Source organism: Myotis davidii, unplaced genomic scaffold (assembly GCF_000327345.1).
Source record: "Myotis davidii unplaced genomic scaffold, ASM32734v1 scaffold217, whole genome shotgun sequence".
Lineage (NCBI taxonomy): Eukaryota > Metazoa > Chordata > Mammalia > Chiroptera > Vespertilionidae > Myotis > Myotis davidii.
The window spans coordinates 7,701,561-7,728,643 of NW_006290034.1; the positions used below are offsets into that span (position 1 = coordinate 7,701,561).

The 27,083-nt window shown below is 43.3% G+C and overlaps 1 protein-coding gene across 1 annotated transcript in view; it reads left to right on the forward strand.

The window, feature by feature from the left end:
* MAGI3 (membrane associated guanylate kinase, WW and PDZ domain containing 3) overlaps positions 1-27,083 on the forward strand; it is a 162,885-nt gene that overhangs the window by 104,595 nt on the left and 31,207 nt on the right. Inside the window, exons 3-8 of the mRNA XM_006763140.1 lie at positions 3,020-3,136; positions 10,971-11,090; positions 17,134-17,343; positions 19,490-19,664; positions 23,187-23,266; positions 25,498-25,555. Coding sequence (XP_006763203.1) covers positions 3,020-3,136; positions 10,971-11,090; positions 17,134-17,343; positions 19,490-19,664; positions 23,187-23,266; positions 25,498-25,555 — 760 coding nt within the window. The remainder of the gene's footprint in view (positions 1-3,019; positions 3,137-10,970; positions 11,091-17,133; positions 17,344-19,489; positions 19,665-23,186; positions 23,267-25,497; positions 25,556-27,083) is intronic.

Sequence of the window (27,083 nt, forward strand, 5' to 3'; positions counted from 1 at the left end):
GACTAGGTGCTACCATCTTGTGGCTATGGGCGCTGCCATCTTTGTGATGGTGTGGTGGTCAGTTTGCATATTCCATCTTTATTAGATAGGATTGTTAACACTATTCCCTGTGCTGCACTTTACATATCTTTGAATATTCTGTAACTGCCAATCTATACTTTTTAATCCCTTCACCTTTTTCATCCAGGCCCCCAACCTCCCTCCCCTCTGGCAGCCACCAGCTAGCTCTCTGAGTCTGAGTCTGTTTCAGTTTTGTTCATTTATTTTGTTCTTTAGATCCAACATATAAGTGAAATCATATGTTTTTTTGTCTTTCTCTGCAATCAAAATTTGAAGAGATTATTTTTTAAAAATACAGTGTTGTAAGTGCTTAGAAAAGAATAGGATGATCACCACGAATCGATGTGAATTTATAAGAATAAGACATGTCAAACAGACCCCATTTTCCTATTTTTTTTAATTTGATTTTGTAATGACTGGATTGGAGAATGCTAAAGACATGTTGTATCTCGACTTCAGGAGACTTTGCCAACCACTTGCTAGACTATCCTCATGGAAAGACAATGACATGTTGGCATTTAGGCTGATGTACAGCTGCTCCTGTGGCCACACCTAAGCCAGCATGCCACAGGGTTTATCTAAGTAGTAATCAGTGTCCCTACACCAATGCCTCAGAGAGACCCAGGAGTGGGTATTAATTTGCATACATTCAGAAAGCGTGGATTTCTACTTCAGAGTTCTTTTGACTAAGGATTTATATATCAAAACTAGCGTGCCTGGATTTATAGGATTGAAATTTCAGTTGTAGGCCTTTCCCCACCTGAGCTGTATTTTAGATATATAGATCTGCTTGTAACTTCCATAAATCAGCCTGACTTATAAATCACTTAGAAGTCAGTGGACGAGCTCAGGGCCTAGAGCAAAGGCTGGCTGGGTGAGAATGCCACTGTGAGGAACCTTTTTTCTTATTTGTTTCACGACAACTACATTAACCCCGGGTGGATGTGTTTCATGCCCTTGACATATCAAGTTTCTGTGAAATGCTCCCTACACAGAAGGCAGAAGTTCATGTACATTTGATAATATAGGTTCTTCTGCAGTGACTCTTGGCTGGCCCTCACGTCACTCTAGTCATCTGCCTGTACAAGTTATTTATACTTAAAAATTTTTCCTAGAATCATATCGAAGAGGCAACAGTAACATTCTGTCCCCTTCTGAAAATTCTTTTGGTTTCCTGAAGCAAGGAAGTCTATGATGAGTGCTGTAGCTAGTGTAGTTCATTATAAATTATTAATCTTAAGGAACACCAACCCATATAATTGGTTAACCTTTATAATTGACTTGTTGAACCCGTTGTTGGATATGTTTTTATTCTGTAAGCAATGAGATTGTGTGGTATTGATTATGAATTAGGGGTTCCTTCTACCCAGTGACAAACAAGTACTATGATATAAATAACAAATGAAATAATATGCTCCCATCTGGATTGGACTCCAGTTGATGGGGCCCCTACGTGCCTGCAGAAGCAATCTGTGGGATTAGGGATTCTTCTATGTTCTCCCGGTGAATATCTTTGTTTTTCTTTTTCTTTTCTTTTCCTTTTTTTTTTATTTTACTGTGTGGTGTTTTTTTTTTTATATTTTATTGATTTCAGTGAGGAAGAGACGGAGAGATAGAAACATCAATGATGAGAGAGAATCATTGATTGGCTGCCTCCTGCACGCTTCCTACCGGGGATCAAGCCCGAAACCCGGGCATGTGCCCTTGATGGAATTGAACTCCAAACCCTTCAGTCCACAGGCCAACGCTCTATCCACTGGGCCAAACCGGCTAGGGCTTTCAGGTTTTCTTTCATCATAAAAGTTCCCGGCTTACTTAGCATCTATTTTTGGCAAAACAGGGACATTTGGGTTTGTGTGTATTCAGTTAAGGATCTGAATATTATCTCTAACTTCAGAAGGACTCTGATTTCCTGCTTATATTAGCACCCTCTCATAGGGTGAAAAGAATGAACTGATCTGTAGTAACCTTTTGATTTATCTAACCTTGTCATAACTATGCTGTTCAAATAAAACAAAGAGCAGCCCGGCCAGCGTGACTCAGTGGTTGAATGTCAACCTAGGAACCAGGAGGTCACAGTTCGATTCCCTGTCAGGGCACATGCCCAGATTGTGGGCTCGATTCCCGGTCAGGGCATGCAGGAGGCAGCCCATCAATGATTCTCTCTCATCATTGATGTTTCTATCTCTCTCTCCCTCTCCCTTCCTCACTGAAATCAATAAAAATATATTTAAAAAATAAGAGTACATTTTAATTAAGCAGTTATTTCTTATTCAGTAAGATAATCTATTTTGTCTTAGCATTGCTCTTTCCTAATTATCTGAGGTCTTTCCACTCAACAGTATGGATTGCTTTGGGTTTCATTTTAAGTTCAGCCTCACTAAAAATTCATTGCTATCAGATGTCTTCAGTCCTCCATTTTTCTACTTACTATTTCTTGGAGACCCCCCCCTAATATTCCTCTTTTTATTTCCCCTTCCCCCCACAAATAAGAAAAGAATCTTCCGCTCTTGTTTTATTCACATTGTATCGCGGAGTCAAGTAAGTGGATGGAAAATGCCTGTTCAATTTAGTGAGAGAAGGCACGGAGGTAGGACTCATTTGGCCTTTTCAAAGGTCAGAAACATGGTCGGTGTGGCGAGAACATATTTGAATAGAGAGGTGATAAGAATTTGGAAGTTGTCAGCATATAGATGGTATTTAAAGCCATGGGACCGAGTGAACTTACCTTGTTGTCTTCTCTGACCTATGCCATCTCCCTCCCCTACCTTGTAAAATCATGTATATATTTTAATTAGAGTGCCTTTAATAATTTGGTGTTGGTTATCTTGCTTTTAGTAAAATATGCTGATTTCTCTTTATTGTTCATTTTCTGTTTATTGTGTAAGGGTATTTAGTCAATATTTAACTGGAGAGCTAACAGTTAACGCATTTTGTCTTCTTTTGTTTTCTTTTCTAGGCAAAGTCATTAACAAAGATTTGCGACATTACCTGAGTCTTCAGTTTCAGAAAGGATCGATTGACCACAAACTGCAGCAAGTGATCAGAGATAATCTCTACTTGAGAACCATTCCGTGTAAGTAGGAAATGGAATAAAAGAAATAGATCCTTGTGTAACTGGCCGAACATCTAGCCAGGGGTGGGCAAACTTTTTGACTCCAGGGCCACAATGGGTTCTTAAACTGGACCGGAGGGCCGGAACAAAAGCATGGATGGAGTGTTTGTGTGAACTAATATAAATTCAAAGTAAACATCATTACATAAAAGGGTACGGTCTTTTTTTTTTTTTTTTAGTTTTATTCATTTCAAACGGGCAGTAGTTTGCCCACGGCTGATCTAGAACGAATTAGAGTAGAGCATCTCATATGAAATTGTGAAGACTAAGGTTCAGCCCTGGAATGCAACAAAAGTTGGAGAAAGAGAAACATTTTTCGGAGAACTTTCAGGGGTTTTGTTTTTCAAAGTAGAAAAACCCAAAGATTCTATATTGGGACCTTTTGAAAAGTCAATCTGTGTACATGCTGCTAACTAGATTTTATTCTTATAAATCAATTTCTACAGCCTGAGCAGGAACAAGACTTCTGTGCTCTCAGTGCCTCGCACACGGAGACATTTTTGTATTGACTACGAGGACTTTGCTAATTTTAAAGTCTGCCCCATCCCCAAAGGGAAAAAAAAGGAAGAAAAACGCAGTGCCTTCCTTTTGGCAACCATTTTGAATGTTGACATTGATGTTGGTGTTTCTACTCCAGTCTTAATGGTTTTCGTAGGACCTCGTTGCTGTTGTAACGGTGTTTTGGGTTTTTTGATAAAACACAAAACAAGAAATCATGTATGCCTAAGTGTTAGCTGTAGTTAGCGCGGGTCTGGTGAAGAGTAAAAAGCAGTAAACAATACGAAGGCATAAAAGGACACTTGGCTGTTTTCCTTTTCACTATCTTTAACTCCTTGTGGATGCCTGCTTTTGTAATGGCTCTGAAATTCTCGATTTCTTTTTCTTGTTATTAATCTCACACAATGCCCAGTCCGTTATCAGGCTTTTCCAATGATGCTTCTTAAACATCTATCCCTCTGCACTGCCTTAGACCTCACTCTTTCTTGCTTGGACTTAAAAACAAATAGCATTATGTAGTGGCAAAGAGCTAGGCAAGATGGAGTTCAAAATCCTGATGCTAGCATCTTCCTAGTTGCTAGAATCCTCCTGAGCCTCAGACAGAGAAACATCCCTGTGAGAGAGACATCAGTGTGAGAGTGAAACACCCATGGGCTGCCTCGTGCTCACCCCCCACCGGGGACCGAGCCCACCACCCGGGTATGTGCCATGACTGTGAATCGAACCGGCAACCTTTCGGTGCACAGGACAGTGCTCAACCAACTGAGCCACACTCGCCAGGCCTATTGCTGTTCCTTCAGTGATCACGGTTATCTAAAGCTTGTTCTCCGCTAGACTTGCTAGGAAGGCCCACTAGACCACCGCCGCCCTTTGCTTGTGGTTTTTATACTTCACGTTTGTTTGGACGGGTATGCAATGTCGGGCTCATATTTTCTTTCCTGGCCTGTCTTAATTATGTTAGTCAATTGTCTTCTGCTGTAAAGCATTGTTCTGAAAAATTCTGAAATAATCTGATTATCGTTCCCTTGTAAGGAACTTGGTGCTTTGCCTGCACCGGGTGTCTCGGGGTAGCATTTTTAGGTTCCTAGCTCTAGAGCTCCGTCGTCCTTGTTAAAACAAGTTAATAAAATAAGTGCTCGTACCTTCTGCTGCCCACTGCCACTTTTCCTTGGATCCTCTTTCTAATTTACTTGTGTCCTAGTTTTGCACCTCCTCCTCAGTGTGAGGTTTTGCCCTAGAAAGGAGCTACAATTTATGTAGTTTTAATCCGTAGGGTCCACACAGCTGCAGCCTTTCAGATCCTCACAGGACCGCTTCGCTTGCTCATGGAGGTGGCCGCAACCCCATCGGGTCTCTGAGTATTATTCCTTCACTAAACAATACCAGATCTTCGTGGAGAAAATTCTGATTCCAGGTGTGGGGCAAGGGAAATACAAGATGAGCTTGGAACATCTCATTGTACCAGAAAGTACATAAATGCTTAAGAAACGATGGGGACACATCAGAAGGACTTAAAAAAAAAGAGGGGGGCCACCTCGGGGTTCTCCACTGACAAAATCTGAGGCAATGGAGCAGCAAAACTAATGACAGAGAAAGAGAATGGGCGCTGCAGTTGCCAGTCGCCGCAGTAGAGGCAGCGTGACACGCGAAGGGGTCCTCTGGTTTCCTCACCCTCCGCCTGGGGGCATGCTGGGCCTCGCTCAGGGGGAGAGCCGGGCAGAGCCCAGCAGGCTGCCCAAGCGCCACGGCCTGCTGCTGAGCCCTGAGCCGGGCATTGCCGCCTGAGACCCCCCAAGGCCAGGCCAGGGGCTCCGGGAGCTGCTTGCTTACCCAGTCCCCGCGCCTGCCCCGGGCGGGAGAGTTCTCACCAGCCTGCCCCAGAGACCGGTCAGGCTCCCGCCTTGCACCAGCTCCTGCAGGCGTGTTTGCAAAGGCAGTTAAGCCAGCCCCAAAGGGTCCAGCGAACATGCTTGTGACTGAACTATTCGCCACAAGAAAGGAAGGAAGTTGCTAGTGTCTTTCCCCCCATCCTGCCTGCAAAACGACACTCTGCAATGTCAGCCCCGCACCAGCAGGCAGCTTCCCAGAGGCTGGTGGGGTGGGGGTGGAGTGGGGGTGCAGCTGTGGGCTTCCCAGCAGCGAATCAGCAACACCTTCCCAGGTGGCTTTGTGAGCTGCACGGTGCACCAGTGACTTCTCTGCTTCCTGACGCGTTCCGTGGGCACCCCAGCTGCTCCCCACATTTCATTAATCTCCCCGCATGTGGTTTTCCAGTAGGATCTGGCAAGTCCAGCCAGCATCCCAGCTGGTTCTCTAGTAAATTACTAGCACCTTCCACACACCACTCCCTGCTGCCACCACAGGGAGCTGGCTTGTCAGTTTCATCCAGAGCCCAGCAGACATTTCCCTGCCGCCGCCTCCCAAGGACGGGGAGCCACTCCTTCTCCAATGAGGTCCGGTTCCCAGGCTGGGAGTGTCCCTCTCTTCCAAGATTTTTTTCCCCCTCAAATATATTTTTATTAATTTCAAAGAGAGGGAGAGAGAGAAACATCAATGATGAGAGAGAATCACTGATCGGCTGCCTCCTTCACGCCTCCTCCTGGGGATCAAGCCCACAAACCAGGCATGCGCCCTTGACCGGGAATGGAACTGTGACCTCCTGGTTCATGGGTCAAAGCTCAAGCACTGAGCCAGGCCGGGCGGGCTCTTCCAAGTTTGTTCCTCACTTGGGTGTTCTCCCTCAGCTCCAGGGCGGTATGCTTTAGCATTCCCTTTTACTCCCTCTTAGCTCCTCGGGAATCTATAATAATAAAAGCGTTACATGCTAATTAGACTGGATGTCCTTCTGGACGAAACCGGGGCTGTGAGGGAAGCCCGGGTCCCGGGTGCCAGAGGGAAGCTGGTGCCAGCAGCCGGGGGAAGAAAGGCCTACTCTTGCATGACTTTTGCGCATCGGGCCTCTAGCGGTTAATAATTCTTTATATTAAGCTGTCCTTGTTCGGGTTACCATGCGGTTTCTCTCTCCTGCTTGGACCCTGGCTGATACAGCATTGGCACTGGCCGTGGCCCCGGGGGACAGGCCCCGTGGGAAGGAATTTTAGACTTGGTTTTGGTTGTGTTCTTGGGCTCAGTTCAGTGCCAGGTGCCAGCCAGTGGGAAGTCGGGTGTTTGTAATTCAGGACCAGAAGTGGCATCACAGTTTAATCACAGGGTAATTTTTGGTTGATTGCGATAAAAGTGCCAGCTGAACCAAGTACCTTGGGACCCGAAATGACTGCGGCAGGTGACCGTTATGACCGTAATGACGGCTCCAAGCACCGCGGGGCGGGGTGGCTTCTCCCGAGAGCTCCATGTGCTTAAAGAGAGAAAAGGACAATGAATCTGCTGGTCTGTTACCATTGTGGACTCCTGTAGCACGATTATTAGTAACACTTTTAAGTGGCCTGAGAGTGCCATTTGCAAATAGATCAACTTAAAAAGGGGGAGCGTTAACACAAAATAAAAATAATGATAAAATTTGAAAGGAACCATCACACATATTTACTACGTGACTTTTTCACTCCTACAATGAAATTGTAAAGCACACAAAGTATCAGTTACATTATCTGCTTGCCTCCCCTTTGTTGGGTAACAGATATTCTAGACATAAATTTCTCTGTCTTTTGTTGATATTCCCCAGATTGGAAGCGGGTATCCAAGGGCGTCTTAAAATTGGGCGTCAGTCATTGGCCGTTCATCTGAGCTTGCTTTCTGTTTTAATGATGAAAATATTCTGTCTCCTGGCCCTGATTGTGGTGTTGCCTTTGAACTCCACGTTGCTTCTACTTCAGATTTTAGAGCAGTTTCTGAATCGGGTTGGCGTGTTCCACATCGATTTCCGCATCTTCTCTCTGCACCTCTCCTGTTAGACTATTTGCAAAGCACGGGAACTTGTAGCTAATACTCAGACCGTGGAAAGTGCCAGAGAATGCAGTGAGACAGTATGATAACATTCAGAACGCCAGTACGGCTAACGTCATTACCAGATTCACACGCCAAAACTGTCCATTTAAGGACTCCTTTAGCCTTCAAAGTTGTAGTATTTTGGGAGCACTGCTCACAGAATTACATAGTGTACAAATGCACCTGATCTTAATAATATTGTATTTGCAAGGAAGACCAGTGTTAGCAGGCAGGACTTGACCACGCACTGAATTGTGGGAACAGCTGCAGGGAAGACTGAGCAGGTGGTGACCACCGCTCCCCACACGCCTCTGTCCTGGTCCCTGGAAACGCCAGCTTTAATCTTTGATTCTACTTTGCGGTGTTTCCTGCTCTTGCCTTCCATTGCTATCAGTAGATTCCTTCAAATCGGTAGCATCTCTGTGTCAAATTGTTAACCTTTAATTCTCACTGGAGAAATATGATACGTTTTTCTCATTTCCCTTATCAATTGTGATGGTTCCCAAAACTCACAGAATTGTACTGTTAGAATTAGTGAATTTTGTTGTAGGTAAATGATATCGGAATACAGCGACCAAAGGAGTTCCCACAATTACCTTCTTTTATACCATCAACAAGATGGAAGTTTATAAAAAGATACCCTTTATAATATCATAAAAATTTGAAATACTTAGAAATTAATCCTTAAAGAACTATAAAGACCTCTGTAAGGTAAAATTAAGGTACATTGAAGGTCTAAATATATTGGCAGAGATTTCTTGCTTGTAGATGCAATATGGCAAAGATATCAGTCCTTCTCAAATTGATTAATAGATTCAATCTAACTCCATAAAAATCCCAACATTTTTAGCTTGTTTATTTGGTTCCAGAATTTAGATGGAAAAGGCTATGCATAGAAAAAAACAAGGTTGGCCCTGGCCAGGTAGCTCAGTTGGTGAGGGCATCGTCCCAATATGCCAAGTTTGTGGGTTTGATCTGTGGTCAGGGCACAAAGAAGCAACCAGTGAACGCACAGATAAGTGGAACAACAAAAACAAATGGATACAAAATCAATAGACTTGCTCTATAAATCCCAAGATTTATCATGAAACGTAGTTACCCCGTCAATGGTGCAGGGGTGGTCAGGTCAGGAGGTAGGTGGGATGTGCAGGAGAGCCCGGTGATGGGTACCCAGTCTTGCACCGACAATTCTATGTAAGTTTCTGTGACAGAAGCCCTGTGGTGGATGGGAGGGGAAGTAATGGTCGTTTCAGTAAATCATGCTGAGTAGCCATTTGGTAAAAAAGGAAAGTAGACCACTACCTCTCGCCAGGTCCCCTAATTAAACCATCTGAGTGCATTGAAGTATCAGGCATGAAAGGCAAAGCTGTGATGCTTTTTAAAAAGAACATAGCCTCTCCCCAGGGGTCTTGGAAAAAATTTCTTCAAGACACCAAAAGCATTAGCTATAAAGGAAAGGATTGATAAGTTTAACGACATTAACATGAAAAACACATCAGTCTTCAAAAGGTTATTTTTTCAAAGGTGAAAAAAAAAATAGAGTGGGGAAAGATACCCTCTGTTCTGCTACCACATTTGTTTCCGTGATGCAAATAAGTTCCTATGTGATGGGTGAGTAGGTAGGAGAACGATGTCAATTTAATTGAGGTCATACCGGTTTGTATTCCATTTTCCTGAACACGTTCATGTTTTGCGTCATCGAGTAGCAGCAAATAAACACTGAATATACAAACACAGCTGAATGACGTGGTCTGTGCAGGATGCTTATTCATCTCAGTCTGGCCTCTTTTCTCAATTGGAACATGTGCTTTATGTTAAAATTGCTTACTGCACATTTTGCCTTATCCTTTTCGTTCAGTACCCTCACCCCTCTCTTGTACCCCTTTCTGTCAAGCTACCTTTTCTTTTCTTTAAAAAGACAACAACCCGCCAGGGCCGGTTTGGCTCAGTGGATAGAGCATCGGCCTGTGGACTGAAGGGTCCCAGGTTCGATTCCGGTCAAGGGCATCTACCTGGGTTGCGGGCACATCCCCAGTGGGAGGTGTGCAGGAGGCAGCTGATCGATGTTTCTCTCTCATCGATGTTTCTAACTCTCTATCTCTCTCCTTTCCTCTCTGTAAAAAATCAATAAAATATATTAAAAAAAAAAAAAAAAGACAACAACCCATGAAGGCCCGGCTGGTGTGGCTCAGTGGTTGAGCATCGATCTATGACTCAGGAGGGCACGATTCAATTCCCAGTCAGGTCACATGTCTGGGGTGTGGGTTCGATTCCCAGTGGGGGGCGTGCAGGAGGCAGCTGATCAATGATTTCTCTCTCGTCATTGATGTTTCTATCCCCCCCCCCGAAATCAATAAAAATACATTTTTTTAAAAACAAAATATTTTATTGATTCTAGTACTTATAATTAGGAATGTAACATGGCTCTTAAACTGTATTAATATTTTAAATTAGGATTGTTATCGATTTGGGGGTGCTAGAATGCTGACATAGGTTTTGAGGGTTCAACCCGGACCCTATTTTCTCCAGTCCCCATGGATACCAAAGGACCAGTAGTTGTGTTTTGGGGGAGTCACAAGTTCTATGCGGATTTTCACCTGTGTGTTAGGGGGTTGGTGATCCTCCCCCTCATTGTTCAAGGATCAATTGTACTTTAGCATGAATTCCTTAGCAGATAAAATTCAGTGCTCTGTTGCTGAATTGTATTGAACAGCTTACTTACTGCTTAATTTTTAAAAATTACTTGAAGAGAATAATGGCTAAGAAGCAATGTGTGTAAATACCTACCTTTATTAAGCCTTAAGCCTTTTTATTCACCTAAAATAATTTCATAATTAATATTTTCCCAAGTTTTTAAAATAGAGTTCATTAGAAGACCTTAAATTTTTTTCTTTTAATTGTCCTTTATGCGTCTAGTAAGTAGAACGTTCATTTCTTTTCTCTAAGGAAGGAAAAAAAATACACGTTAGCTACCTAAAAATGAGGTCTGTCATTGGTGGGTTGTTAAATGTTAAGGAATGATAACTGAGGTTTAAAGGAAGAATTAACTGTTGTGTCTTAGAAAGTTAAGCTCTCTCTGACACTACAATTTTATAGTCTTTGTAGTTTTGAATTTTATGGCTACCTGTAGGTTTATTCAAGTTTATTGACTCATCCTACGTTATTTATTTTCCTGCGTTCACTTAGGAATCTTAACTTGCCTCAGATTTCCTGATCCTCATTCTAGTAGGTACAATATATTCAATGTTCTGTTCCTCCATGTGTTCTCTATAGGCTATATATTCTATTATTTGCAATATTTTGTAAGTTTAAAAGCACTTCCAACCTATTTTTTTCTTGTTGTTTTTTTCCTTAGGCACCACAAGGGCCCCCAGAGATGGGGAAGTGCCAGGGGTGGACTATAATTTCATTTCTGTTGAACAGTTCAAAGCACTGGAAGAGAGTGGAGCATTATTAGAAAGTGGAACGTATGATGGTATGTCCCCAAATATTGACAACAGTAACCCAGAAAACTATCTGAATGACTGGAATTATTTCAGAGGGAATTTGATCAGTAAAATACCGTTTTACAAAGAAGTTTTATCTGTCGGTTTGGGGGAAATTTCTCTCTTAATTAGGGTAATTGCAATTTGCTAGTTAAAATGGGATTAAACAATAAACCAAAAGCATTTCATCACATTATGAATAATATACTAAAATTATTCAAATTAGCTAGTTTGTATATTTCATAGTAATTCATATTCCTCATATGAGCTCAGCAAGTGTTGGTAGATTGCTTTCTATTTGTGATTGAGAATTCAAATACTGTAGACTTTAAAAAATCTATTTATACTTTGGATCGCTTGGAGAAAAGAGAATATAGAATGGGGGGAGAAAAGCAAAAACAGAGTATTTGGTTTTCTTTTCATATATCTCTCCTCTACCCACTTGATTCCAGGAAGTACAACTTTAAGATCAAGTTCAAATTTTATTGTTAATCTTCACTGAAGTTATTTTCCCATTGGTTTTTAGAGGGAGTGGAAGGGAGGGGAGAGACAGTGGAGAGACACATCGATTGGTTGCCTTTGGTACATGCCCCGACCAGGGCCGGGGATCTAGCTTGCAACCTGGTACGTGCCCTTGAACAGAATCGATCCTGGGACCCTTTAGTCTGTGGACCGACGCTCCGTCCACTGAGCCAAACCACTAGGGCAATCAAGTTCACATTTTAAATGATTCTGGGTTAAGTCCTTTATTCCTTATGTAACACTCTTCACTGGCAAGCTTGTCCACTACCATAGCACCCTGCGCTGTTCCCCCACTGCTCCCTCGTGCTGCCCTCATTGCCTGTTTCACCAGCTCAGGGAAGGCAGACATCACGTCTTTCTTACGCGATGTTACCTTCCGTGCCCAGAGGTGATGCTCAGTAAACATCTCACCTTGATTTCAACATATCCAAGTCTGTCTGTGTTCTGTCCAAAAGAATTCTTCAGAATTTCTCCCTTTAGCTGCACCGTGAGCTCAAAACACTGGAGTCATCATTTACTTCCTTTTCCTCACGGTCCCCATCTCGTCTGTTACCAAATGTAGTCATTTCTTCCCTTAGAGCAGCTTTCTCATTGCCTTTCTTCCCACTCCTTCACCTCATGGTAGGCCCACTGGGCTAGCTCCAGTCCAGGCTATTGAGTGGATATCATTTGTTTCAATCGCTTCCCTCCATCCACTCCACCCTGCCTTGCTGACATTCCTCAAACACAGCTCTGTCACGTCTCTGTCCTCTGCAGAATCTCCGGGGATTTCTTGGGTCTGCTGACTTTGGCCCAGCTACCCTTTCTGGAACTCAGCTCCAACGAATTCATTACACTCCTTCATTTGATCCTTTTTTTTTTTATTCATTCAACCCATTTTTCAACTACCTTCTGTGTGCCAAGCATTATCAGAGAGACTGGTGACACTGTGATGAGCAGTATTGAAGTGATACTGCCTTAATAAATCCGTATCTTACTGGGGAAGGCAGTCACAACAAACAAAATAACTATACATTAAGATATTATGAAGGAAACAAGAACATGAATTTAAATAAAATCATAGGAATGTCTTCTTTAGATAAGGTGGCCAGCGAAGACTTCTCAGAGGAAATGGCAGCTACTAATTTTTCATTTTCTACAAATGGCCTGTTCTCCTTCACCTCCTCTTATAGGCAGCCATCCAATGCGTTTAATATATATATATATATTATTAATTATATATATATTATAATACATATTATTTAATATATATATATATATTTCGTTTGTATGTGTCCTTATTTTGTGTGCATGTATTTATTATTTACATCTGGACTATGTTCCAGATCTCACTCAGTTTTAACTGTTTTCACTTATCGCTATATTTTAGATTCATCCGTGTTGCTATCTCTATTTGCATGTAACTCATTGCTTTCTAACTGCTGCACAGTCCTTCATCATGAATCCACTGCCTCTCACTTAACCACTCTCCTGGTGATGGACTTCCAGACAGTCTCCATCGCCCCATCACCACCGCTAAAGTTGCAGCAAACATCCTCGCACACGTCTTCTCATAGGCCTGTGTGAGAATGTCTGTGGAATGTATACCCAGGGACAGGATTGCTGGGTTTGGTACCCATCTGACGAAGTAGTTTTGGAAAGGATAGCTCTGCAGCCTGCCTTCCTGCCAGGACTGCACGAGGTTTGGTTGCTGTAGCAGCTGTAGTAATGCCTCCATCTCCTCAGCAGCACTTGGCATTGCCCAGCTTTATAATTTTGCCAGTCCTATGGCTGTAAAAGTGGTATCTCATTTAAACTTGAGTTTCTCTGGAAGTCAGAGAGTTTGAGCATGTTTTCATATGCTTGTTAGTTTTTTGAACTTCTGCAAATTATCTATTCATTTGTTCGCCTATTTTTTAAATATATTTTTATTGACTTCAGAGAGGAAGGAAGAGGAGGGAGAGAGATAGAAACATCAATGATGAGAGAGAATCATTGGCTGCCTCCTGCACGAGCCCGCAACCCTTGCATGTGACCCTTGATCAGAATCAAACCCGGCGCCCTTCAGTCTGCAGGTTGATGCTCTATCCACTGAGCCAAACCAGCGAGGGTGTGTCTGTCTTTTTTTTTTTTTAATGGGATCTCAATCACATTCCAGTGGCAGACATTCCTTAGATATTTACATATTTATTTCTATATTAATCCCCTATTGGATACAGATACTTTCTCCTATTCTTTCACCCAATAACCTTTTCCTGTGTTGCTTCATAAACAGAAATCCTTAACTTTCGTCCACCAAGTTTATCACTGTTTTTCTTATGATTTGTACTTTCGAAGTTTTAAAAACTCCTTCTCTGCCCTTAGATCACAAAGATATTTTCTTCTGTTAAGTGTAAGCGCATGTTAGAAATATGACCAAGTGGCAAATTGTGCCCAATTAAAGGAAATGCAAATTGAAATAACAATCATACACCATTTCACACCCATCATGTTGACAACAGTTTTACAGGCTGATAATGGAGGGAATGGAAACTCCCATAGGCAGCTGGCGAGAGTATAAAATGATGCCGTCCCTTTGGAGAACGCCTTGGCCACAGTTAGTAACTTCCAAGATGTGCGTGATTGACGCAGCAGTTCCCCCTCATGTGCCCATGGGAAACCCTGTCTGTGCGCATGTGTGGACAGTTCCAAAATAGTCCCTGTAGCACTGTTTGTGAGAGGATGGAAACAACTCTCTTCTCATAGGGGAATCAACCAAGTACATTTTAATTTGTTCTAAAAATGGACTATCCTACAGCAGTTAAAATGAACTAGAATCTACGCATCAACAGGAATAAGTCTTAGGAATATCTCTCTATATAAAAGCCTAATATGCAAAGTGTCCCCTAGGGAGTTCGACCAGGAGACCAGGAGTTCAATCACTCACTAGGATGTGCACTGACCACCAGGGGGCGGCGTGGAATAAAGGAAGGCCCCGGCCGGCAGCTGCTAAGGACCCTACCTGTGCACGAATTTTGTGCACTGGGCCTCTAGTAATTGTATAAAAAGAAAGTTGCAAAAGGATGCATGCAGTATGCTCCTCAGAAAAAAGATTTGAAATGTCATAGGATGCTTGTGAAGCTTTTATGAACAAAATACTTATACGTTATGTGTGCTTATACGTATGTCCTCGCGTACACACATGCAGGGAAATGACATGCTAACTTCAGGATGACTCAGAAAGAGTGGGAGGGCAGAGACAGGAAGTTAGGGCTTTAATAGTGTATGTGACCATACATGTATGTGCTCCAAGGGGAAAGGGGGAGAGCTGAAAGAATCCGGCAGACTAGTCCCCGGCGGATGTGTAAATAGGTAAGGAGGTTTCGAATATTCCTGTAAGACTATTGTCCGTGGTTGTATATATGTTTAAAATAACTAATAGTTCCTTTGTAAAAATGAAAACACCTTCAGAAAAGAGAGAAGAAGGAAATGCCTTAATACAGCTTCAACGGATGAAAAAAAAAATTTCTGTGAATAACTATAGTCAGGGTTCACAAAATTTGTAATTATATACCTTGCTGTAATCTGCAATCTTCATATTTAACAATAACTCAAGAAAAATATATCGAATTTACTTATAAGCATGTTTAGTACTAATACCAATAATTTTTTAAAAATAAGGGAACTGCCAGAATTTATGATCCAGTCCTAAAATCTTATCAGTGTCTATGGATAACAATCACAATATCCTGAATTTTTCTCATTTTTCACCCTAGAAAAAAATTGAACTTTCTAGAGCTAAAAAAAAAATAATAATAATTACCAAGGATACACACTACAATGTGTTTCTAGTAAAACTCCCACCCTTAGGAAAAGTGGACTCTCCATTGTCATGGTGTGTCCACACCCCGTAGGAGTGGGATTGCTGCACACGACGCAGGGACTAGCTCATCCTCATCCCCAACCAAACCTCCATTTGGACCGTTTCGCTGCCCTTTGCCCCAGAGAAGTGTGAACTGACTTTCCCACCAGTTCCTTGCTCTACTTCAGCGACAGAGATGTGTTTTGATGCCAGCCTTTGCGTCATCTGCGTGGCGGGAGTGACTCCATCTCAAACATGGATTTGAAAGCAAGGGGTCAGGCAGGCAAAATGTTGTTGCAAAGCTTTATAGTTTGATGCCACTGTTTTGTCTTGAGCATTTGAATAACAATCCCGCCTCAAGTCACATTTCCAAAGAATTCACCTTCCTGCTTTCCCCTTCCAGGCACGTCCCACCTAAGGTAAACTGTGTTATCTGTAGACTTGCCTCAGTGTTACAATTCACAACCCATGCTTTCTTCATCCAGGAAAAGGAAGCCATTATATCCCCAGTGATTTATGTTGTGGGAATGAGCATCTTAATTGCCTCCTTAGGAGCCAAGGAATTCGATGAGACAAAAAGTGATTTAAAAAATAAAAGAAGGTCATGAATATTTTACTCCACAATCATATTTATCTTCCTATAACATTAGCATAGTGATTGATACAAGGTCAAAACTAGCAGGAGCCACAGACTGTTAACGCAGGTAGATCTACTGAGCATTTTCCCATTGTATGTGGCTGCCTAATGAGAGCTACATGACAAATTGAGGAGATATTCCATTGTTCTCATTCTATTCCGGAACATTTATTTTTACTGCAAAAATGACTGATCCTGAAGACCTAACATATTAAAGCATTTCTTGCTTCCCTGAGAGTAAGCCAATATTGAAATATGCTAATAATGTCTCTATTTGTTCAACAAATTGTCAGATAAAATGATATAATTAGAATCTCAGGAAAACTTTCAAAAATTACTTTTACAGAAACAGCCTACATTTCAACACAGACTGGGTAGTTCTTAGCTTCATCCTTTGCCCACATATTTCCTCCTCTTACCAAAATAGTTCCTCATGTTGCACATCAGCACACAATTATCCGAGTTGGTTTCCTTCTCCTTTACTCCCACTTTCATGCCAGGGAATCTTACACGGGAGCGTTAATGCATCTAATTTCACAAATGAGGCCCTGCCTTAGGAGCCCTGCAAAACAGCCCTGCTGGGATCAATATGCCACACACACACAGTCAGCTTCCTGGCTTTATATCAGCGGTTCTCAACCTGTGGGTCACGACCCCTTTGGAGGTCGAACGACCCTTTCACAGGGGTCGCCGAAGACCATCGGAAAACACATATGTAATCAGATATTGTTTTTGTGATTCATCACTATGCTTTAATTACGTTCAATTTGTAACCATGAAATTGGGGGTCACCACAACATGAGGAGCTGTATTAAAGGGTCGCAGCATTAGGAAGGTTGAGAACCGCGGCTTTCTATGGTGACAGACACTTAGGAAATCAGTTATTTTGCTCTTTCTACCTCCTCCTCTTCCAGGAAGTGTCTTGGCCTCCTTTAGGCCGGTGGTGGTTGGCTATTCAGCGTAAGGTAACAGGGCGGAGACGTCCACGGGGTCAGATTGTCCTGACGCTCGGGTCAAGGTCAGTGTCCCAGCTGCTGTTCCTGTGTTCACTTAGGAAACTTCTACGGGACTCCCAAGCCTCCAGCAGAGCCCAGCCCTTTCCAGCCCGACCCTGTGGACCAGGTCCTCTTTGATAATGAGTTTGACCCCGAATCCCAAAGGAAACGGACCACCTCCGTCAGCAAGATGGAGAGGACGGACAGCTCTCTCCCCGAAGAGGAGGACGATGAGGACAGGGAAGCCGTTAATGGCACTGGACATGCAGGTTCGTAAAGGGATGAAGGACTTCTGAGGGACCCTCCCGGTTGGCTTTAACGTGACCCTGCCTTGGAGGTCGTAAGATTTCCCACAACGCCCATGCAGAGTGAGTGGTGGGGTTCTCATGTTTTTGTAAAGGTTTCTGTGTGGAACAAAGGGTATCTCTGTCCCTCATCTTGTAAAGCTGCTCCACGTGGCCATTTCGATGCGTCAGTGAAAAGCTATCCGTAGCGATAATGTGGGATGGCATTGCTCTACCGCTTAAACGATGTGGGGTTCACTTCCGAAGCTGGAATATGGGAATCTTGTTGGCCTACGTCCTACTTTGCAGGATATGAACGAAAGTAGGTGTTTTAAGAGACAGCTTTCAACCAAAACACAGCACAGAGTTTTGGAGATGTGCTAGTCAACGTTATCCGACAGGTTTGCAAGCAGTACTTTGATTTTACGTTCAGAACCACTCAAAGAAAATTTCCAAACTTGACTCTCCTATTTTTTCATTAAATGCAAAACCAACAGGAACTTACTGGTGGAGAATCTTACTCTTTCGAATTCCCCCCAACATGTGGCGATTGCTTAGAAGACTTCTAATTGAGAGTATGGGTGGGAAGCCACAGAATTGCAGGAGACCTGGTTTCAGTGCTATTCATTATAACACTTCCATTCAAGACATGGCGATAGAAGCTGCATGAGGGGCAGAATTTTTGCTTGTTTTCTTCATTGTTGTATCCCTTGCAGCATAGACAGTGCCCAGCATGTAGTAGGAACTAAAAGACATATTTCACTGGCACCCAATTTGATCATTTCCCCAAAGCATCCCCGTGTTTTCTTTATCAGTGGTTAATATTTGCTGTCTACACTGTATTTGTTGTTTCAGTGCATTCATTGTTTGCGTTTCCCTCCAGAATGTGAGTCCTGTTTTCTAGTCCTAGCATCCCACATAATTATGCCAGTTCATACGTTTGATGTTTCATGTATGACCCCAATATATTTGGGTGAAAACAGGTTGGAAAATGTTTGGGTGAATTCACATCTTATTTTTTAGGGGTTGTTAAGGGAACTCATCATATCGTAGAGCCTTCTGATGTTGATGTCAGCTTTGCTCACCCACAGAACTAAGTTTGTTAACATCTTTAAATGTTTAAGACTGGCATTAGAGACCGGGAATTTGTCCCAGTGTGGGAATGCACGTGTTCTCGGGTAGGTAGGGTAAGGAGGACATGGCTAGGGCGGGGATGGGGGTGAGGAGCAGTGAGAGGGGGTAAGTAGTGGGGTTAAAGGATGATGGCGCTTGGTTAGGGAAAGGATGGTGGAGTGCAAGTACTGTAAGGACAAGGAAGGCTGTAGAAGGATGTCGAAGGCCGCCTCACAGAGTCTCTGATGCGGAGGCGTTGACTGCAGTCCGGGCTTATTACAGTTGGGTTGTTTTGTAAGTTCTAGAAACAAGTTTCAAGTTCATGAAATGTGCACTCCCTGCAGTAACCCACATTTAGTGTTTTTACCTACCTTATAGACTCTGGGACTCCAAAGGATTTCACTGTCAACAACGGAAAATTATATTTAACAACAGGAAGTCCACTGCGTGTCACTCTGAAAGGCCTGTGTTACATGGGTACGAGGCAGCTTGGTGTAGCATAGGCCACTGGGGTTGGAATCCTGGCTTTGCTGTCGATAAGCTGCGTCACCTTGACTACATTAAGTTAACCTCCTGTGCCTCGGTTTCCTCATCTATAAAATGGGAATAGTAAGACGTACTCACAGGCTTGAGTAAGGATTGTGAGTTAATACATGTGAAGCGCTGAAAATAGCACCTGACACGTGAAGGGATTGTACATGTGCTAGTGGGCTGTTGTTAGTGTCCTGTTGATTGATCTGTGTTCAGTATGAACTGACTTGATTCTAGAGTTGTTTTTTGCTTCTTTCCCAGATTAGCCCCCAAGGTGCTACACGGGGTTAATGTCACTTAGCAAATGGGAAAAAAAAATAAAATAAAACAGTATGTTTCTGTTTGTTTTTTCTAAAGTTAAAGCAGAATGTGGACCCAAAAGACAAGGAAATGTGTAATAAATATTTGGCATTTTGTTAGAAATGAAAAGTGCTGTTTGAAGACAGTATAAGCTCACCTGCTTTGCATACTGTTCTGTTTTGAACAGAAAGCAGAGAGAGGCATTCTGAGTCATCGGATTGGATGAAGACCGTCCCGAGTTACAACCAAACCAATAGCTCCATGGACTTCAGAAATTACATGATGAGAGATGAGAATCTGGAACCGCTGCCCAAAAACTGGGAGATGGCCTACACTGACGCAGGGATGATCTACTTCATTGAGTAAGCCAATGTTTGTATCTCCTCTCACAGCCCTGCCACGGGGAGGCTTGTCTGAGAACATGCTGAACCTCCTTTCTCAAGGCCTCCGTGTCTTTCTTCTTTCTTTCAAAATATTTTCCATCCACGTTATAGTTGATTCTTAATCTGACTTTTCTCCTGGACGGTATTTTGTTTTTACTTGACTTAGATGAAGGAAGAGTGTATTTGATCTCTGGTTTTATGAAAACAAGAGGATGAAAGACAGATTTATCACTAAGAATGAAAAATGTAAGGAATAAAGAAGGTTTGGTTTGCTTTCTTTAAAAAAAAGATGCTTTCATTGTTGAGAGAGAAACATTGATGAGCTGCCTCCTGCACGCCCCCTACTGGGGATGGAGCTCACAACGTGGGCGTGTGCCCTGACCAGGAATTGAACTGGTGACCTCTGGGTGCATGGGACGATGCTCAACCAACTGATGCACACAGGCCAGGGCTGCGTTGCTTGTTTTGTTGTTGTTGTTTTTTAACTTTTGTGTATATTGTCCCACTTAACACACATTTCAGGAATTATCATATGAGGAGGACATAGTTCTTAGCTACATATTTTCAGTCCTAGAGATTGGGGTTGATGTTTTCAGGCAACAGAGTCAAATACTATAGGAGGGGGGAAAATCACTGGTCCTCAGAAGAATTGGTATAATATAAATCCCCACAAAAAACTATTTTATGAATAAGCACTATTAATATGCTTATATTAATAGTGCTATAGAGTACCATATGTATTCAGTCAACCTAAAGGTTTCCATTGCTTGCACCTGAGAATATTATGTAAATAATTTATTAGAAGTTTCATTTGAAGTATTTTTATATTCTCATGCAGCTGTAATTCTCATCTTTAAACGAATTTACCCGGAGGTAGAATATTGAAGTAGTGAAGTTACAGAATATACTAATTAAAATACTGCGGGCTGGATACTACACTCAAAAGAACATATACACAGACATGAATTAGGAGGGAGAGATTTGAGTGGGTTTCCTCAATTGGTCCCCAATTCCACATCCTTCAGATAGAATAAGCATCTTGCTGTACCAAGTGAGAGTCTAGCGTTTCAAAGACATAGATTTTGTGTGCAGGGTATTCTTTTTACGATGCGTGGTAAATTATTGATTTCTTTATATATTTATGTAAACATTAATGACCAGGATTACACACAACAGACAAAATCAGGTATACTCTTCTCTGTGGCCAATTTGAGGAGTTTTTCAGGGTAATTTAGACTTTGCCTTTCATGCTGACTTGGGAACTAACCCCCTGGGTAAGATGTAGAGTCACGAACAGGAGCTAGAATATCTTTAGAAGCAGATTATGAGACATCAAATCTGACAGCACCTCCCCCTGCAAACGGAGAAGTGAGTAAATGATGGGGCTGGGGAATGTATACAACAAATGTCTTTCTAGGTGAACATTTTTAAAGTGGATTGCGGTCTACCTGTAAGATCGGATACTATAAAACCTCTAAAAGAAGAGCTTTGTGACATTGAACTTGGCAAGGACTTCTCGGGTGTGACAGGCAACGAAAGCTAAAACAGAGAAAAGGGACCACATCAGACTGAAAAGCTTCTGTGCAGCCGAGGGAAGCAGTCAGCAGAGCGAAGTAGCTGCCTAAGAAATAGGAGCAAATACTTGCAAACCGTCGTCTCATCAGGGGTTAATATCCACGCTAGAGCTGAGTATTCTGTGCTGCGAGATTAAGCCTTCTTGCGGCAGCTCAGGTGCTTGGTCTGTGTGACTGCTGCCGCTAAGTCATGCATCTGTCAGTAAACAATGCCGGTCTGCAGTCTTCAGCTATGATGTTTCAGGTACAGCCCCGATGGGCATGTCTTTCCCTTGAGAAACAGTGGGTAAGATCCCAGTGGGTTGCCTACCTGCTAACCTAGCGGTACACGTTTTGGATCATTGAAACCAAAGTCAAGCTTTTCTAAAAGTTAGGAATTTGGGTTTATAAGATATGCCCATCATTTGTTTTCAACAGTAAGCATGCTGCTAGGCCTCCGTGGAGCTCCGCCCCTTTTCATTTCACTAAAATTGCTTTGGCCAGTTTTCGTTTGGGGAAATTCTCTCTGACAGAACGGGTAACAGACTTTCTAGAAGGAACCCCAGGGTCTCCTACTTAGATTCCCCATACTCGGCATACAGGAGGGTCTCTGCCACAGTCGAGAGTCAGGCCTGGCACTGTGCAGGGAGGACTGCCTAGCTAGCCCTCTCAGTAGCGCAGGGGTGAGGAAGGGCGTGGGAGATCTGATTCATTTCCGGAAACCACTGGCTCCGTTTCCTAGGAGCGGCCCGTGTCGAGATGAGCGAGTTGATCTCAGGATATAGACGCCAAGACAAGATAACTTGTCACAATGCTATCCTCGCACTCTTTGAGAATCGCTGTCATTTATATTTTGTTGCCTTCCTATGTGTTTTTCTTTGGGGATTTTTTCTTGCTTTCCTATCCTCACATTGCAGACACTTAGACTGTAGCACCGTCGGCCCAGCAGTGGTCTTATTTAGCATTAGTGCCCGCTGCACGGTGGCCTGGCCTGCAGTAACCGGGTGACCAGTGGTGAGCTCAGGCAGACACTGCTCTTTGAAGGCGTCCGCGGCCTACTCCTTAAAGAGGGGGTGGGGTGATCTTTTTGTTCCACCTTTTCTTTCTATTAAATACATGGTCCATACTGATAAAAACAGTTTCGTAGAGTTGAGTTTAATTATACCCTTCATTAAAAAAATTTCTTTATTGATTTCAGAAGGGAGAGGGTAAGGGAGAGAGACAGAAACATCAACGATGAGAGAGAACTATCACTCGGCTGCCCCCTGCACCCCCCCTTCTGGGGATCGAGCCCGCAACCCGGGCCTGTGCCCTGACCGGGAATCGAACCATGACCTCCTAGTTCATAGGTTGGTGCTCAACCCCTGAGCCACACCAGCCGGGCTGTACCCATCCTCGTTACTTGCAATATCGCAGAAACAGGCACTATAGAGCTTTGCCTTTCATTTCACTCTACATGATGTTATTTTAAATAGCCCTGTGAGTCCACAGGCTCGATCTGATCATGCATCTCCATGTTCCCAGCCCCCAGCAGTGTCCACACGTCACAGGGACTCAAGAAATACAGCGGTTTATGAAGGGCAGGAGGAAGGAATTCGGGCAGCAAGGGAACCAGGTTCTCACGCGGCCTTTCCTGCGGTTTGCCGCACAGCGGGGGCCGTGGCGCGCCCTCACTCAGAGAGGGCCTGTTATTCTGTCCTGCTGCTTGTCCCCTCCTTAAAACCCCCCTCCTCGAATCAGTGCCTCTGGCATTGCCTCCCCTTCATGGCCGTTTCGAAGCCACAGACTGAGAACAGTCGGATTGTTGAGTCAGGGGCAGGCAAAGCAGAGCCTGTCGAAGATGACTCTTCTAACAACATCTACCTTTTAGTCACTTTTCATCTTTGCTTTTGATATATTTTTCTTCATCTGTATTTTACTGTTTCTAATTGAAACCTTTATTCTGCAGCCACAATACCAAAACGACCACCTGGCTGGACCCTCGCCTTTGTAAGAAAGCCAAAGCCCCCGAGGACTGTGAAGACGGAGGTAGATTCCGAAAGACAAACTTCAAAAAAATTCCAAATAAATATTTTAATAAGTTCGGTACATTCTCAGCCCCAGGGTAGCCTCATCATGCCTGCTGAGCCTTCAAAAATATATTTAATTTAGTATCACTAGGATGGATAGTATCTCTGGCTAATCCCTAGCCATTTAGAGCAGCGTTAGGAACCCAATGACAGTCTTTAATAAACCCCACCCCACAAACAGTCTTGACTGCTCAGTAATAAAATTATTCCTCTAAGAATTATCGGGTAATTATTATTATTGGATAGTAATTCTGCCTTGTATATTATAGACTCTATTTAGTGGCAGAGTCTTACAAGTAAGTGTAGAATTTACCCCACCCAAAATGGTTTGCTATGCCTTCCTGAATATAGACTGCAGAAGAATAAAATTTGTTTTGAAGAAATCGATAAGCTGATTCTAAAATATTTATGTCAGGACAAAGGCTCTATTCCATTGTGTATATGTGCATCTTCTTTAATCATCTATCGAAGGGCACTTTGGTTGTTTCCATGTCTTGGCCCCTGTGAATAATGCTGCAGTGAACATAGGGGCACCTAATATCTTTTCAAATCAATAATTTCAAAGTTTCCAAGTAGATACTCGGGAGAGGGGTTGCTGGGTCACATGGTAACTCTAGTCATAATTTTTTGAGGCAGCTCCATACTGTCTTCCATAGTGGTTTTAACCAGTTTACATGCCCAGCAGCAGTGAATAAGGGTTCCTTTTTCTCCACAACCGCATTAACACCTGTTACTACGTTAAGAAATAATTTTTAAAATCATTTTTATAACATGCCCCCTTTGTGTCTAAGGTTTTCAGCAGTAAGTTTTTGATGGTTAAATCAGCCCTCTGAGGGTAAACTGGCATGTATGACCCTGTAGACTTGGGCTGTTTAACGATCATGAATGTGGTATTAGTCTTCTCAGCCATGTCTCTCTCGCTGGTCTCCCCCTGTTTCCTGCCCACTAATTGTTTCAGTTCAATTCTCTGCTGTTTCCTGTTTTCCCTGTAGAGTGTATTTCCGTAGCTTTAACTATCGATTCACTGTAGTTGGGTCCCTTATCTACATCTCCAGTATTGTCCTCGGTTCTAAATGCTATTTCTGTATTTCCTATTGACTTTCTTTTTTATTGTCCGACTAGCACTTCAAATAACTGTATTTAAAACTAAACATTTTTATCCCGAAGTCACCCACCCCTCCTTCTGTCATCGACACCATCCGCATAGTCACCTGCGCCCAAATCCTTGCGGCCATATTTGCTTCCTCTTCTCTTGCTCTGTTCCCTGTATACAGTCTCCAGTCCCTATTGCTCTTTCCTTTTCTACATTTTGCCAGTATTTTGGTATGAAAATTTTCCAGCATACAGTCACATTGATGGGACTATGCAGTGAACACATATGTGTCCACCACGGAGGTGTTCCAACGAGCATTTTGCTGTATTTGCTTTTCCACATAGCTGTCTGCCATCTCTCCACTTTCTCTCCGTGCTGTTTCTTTTACATTTGTCTCTCCTTTCCTCTGATCACCACACACTTGCATCATCTTTAGACTTACTTTCTTCGGTTACTTCTCCAATACATCCCTAATGCCAGTGGCCACCAGAGTGTTGGTGTTCAAACTACCTTTTGGTGTAAGGAAAAAAGTGTTAGAACTTATTTTCCACAATGTTTCTTTTAGGGAAAAAGTAGATTAAGCTTCTCTACTACTGTAGAGACAGATTGGCGATCCTACCTGTGATTCTGTGTGATTATCACAGACCCACCCAGAGTGCCTGACTCTCGTCAGGGGCACCGTGGGCTTTTGCAGTTGACTGTGTCCGTTCCGTGGATTTAAAGACCATGTTGCACGGTTTTTAATCCAGACCAAATTGAAAAGTGACTTTAAAATTTTTCTGCAAAAGATAGTACCGATTGAAGATCATTCAAATAATAAGCCCAAGCTAACAGTAGGAACACGGCAGTGCTGATGAGTTTTATGTCACCTTTTCACTTTTTTAAACCAGGTAGTATAGATTGGGTCGGATACTGTCCATGGTTTCCGGCATCGCTGGGGGTCTTGGAGCCACTCAGACTCAAACCGTTTGCTCTTGGAAAGTGAGCCCTCAGCTCTCTGTCTCCCAGAAATGTCAGTTCACTCATTGGCACGTCCTCTCCTGTCGGTTTTGAATCTGGCGTCTCACTCCGTTCTTTTTTCTTTCCTTTTCTTACAGAACTTCCTTATGGCTGGGAAAAGATAGAGGACCCTCAGTATGGGACATACTATGTCGAGTAAGTCTGTTCCCTCGGTTCCTATTTTCCCAACTGTGCTTCCTCCGCAGTTATGCAGCCTTAGGGCATCCGCCCTGCAGACTCCATGCCCCCATCAGCTCCCAGGGTTTTCCGGGCGGGGAGGCGGGGGGAGGTGAGCCTCACTCACCGATGCTGGGCTCCCTGGAGTTGGCTCTGGAGGGAATCGAGAGGAAAGCTGCTGGATGATGAGTAGTTGTGGGCGCTACTACAGCTCCACCGAGAGAGGGGGACAGCGGGCTGTGGGGTGAGGGCGCCGGGCGGGTGAACGCCGTAGGGCCCAAGAACAGTGGGGAACTGTAAGGGCAGCATGTTGCACGTGACCCAGAACGCTGAAGTATCTGATTAAAAGTGTTCTCTTTTAAGGAATGAACCAAGGAAAATGTAGTAAGGGATTTTTTGGGGGGAGGGAGATGAATGGAAGTTGCTCCCTACATAGCTGTTTTGGTTAAATTTAAACACATATGTTGGCGGGCATTCCAAGCCCCTGCCTTTGTTAGCCTGAGAAATTAAGATGGCATCAACATCTAATTTTTCTCTCCGTTCTCCCTTTATCGAATTGTTGTTATGACCACTGGGGCTGCTTTCCTTCCAAATGCTCTCGATACAATTCTGACCTCAGGCGTCTAGTGCCAGGCAAACAACTGCATGAGAAATGTTACTGTTTCCCGGGAAACGGGAGCCTGAACCTGCTGCCTGGCAAGTGAAGGCGAAATGACATTATTACCTGGCAAAAGCAGCAAACCTGAGACCCTTCTAGCTCTATGACGGCTTATTAATTTGTTATTACTTGTTGGCAAAAACAAATGCCACTTCCTGGTATTTGTCCTGAAAGTAAGTACCTCTGACTCCGGTTGTACTAGTAACTCTAGTGTTTATTCCTGTGTGTGTGTGTGTGTGTGTGTGTGTGTGTGCATTGTCCTCAAGTCACTGGTCAGAGAGGTTTGTGGAAATCCTTAAAAATGTAACTTGTACCCAAAGGAAGTGACTAGCTTGACGCTCAGGTCTCTAACTTCTCAATGTCAGTATTTTGGCTCCTTTGTAAGGCTGTGCTAATTGTCTGTCCCTTGTGCGATTTAATGTCTTGCTGCTACTGTGATGTGAAAACTATACAGCAGCTCTTTGGTTATGTTTTCCTAAAGCATATGTAGTGAAAATAAAGAAAGAATTATTTTTTAAGTCCAGGGCGTATTGGAAGGCCAACCAGAAAGGTTTTGTGGGATTTTCCCCCTGGTAGCTTCGTCTATTGGGATTGGTGGGCACAGCCGGAGGCTTCTGAGATGATGGTCATCATGCTCTTATCGTCCATCCCAAACGCATGCGAACCCGTGGTCGGGCGGTGGAAGCCCTTTGCCTGTTAGAAACCCTGGGGCCCGAGGATGCGGGCGTCACTAAGCAAGGCTGTAATGATGAAGCAACGTCAGGGCAGACCCTGGGCGGCCCGCCCGGTGGCCGCAAAGGGCCGGGTCAGAGCAGCACGACAGGATTTGCTGGTTGTTCCCAGAACTGG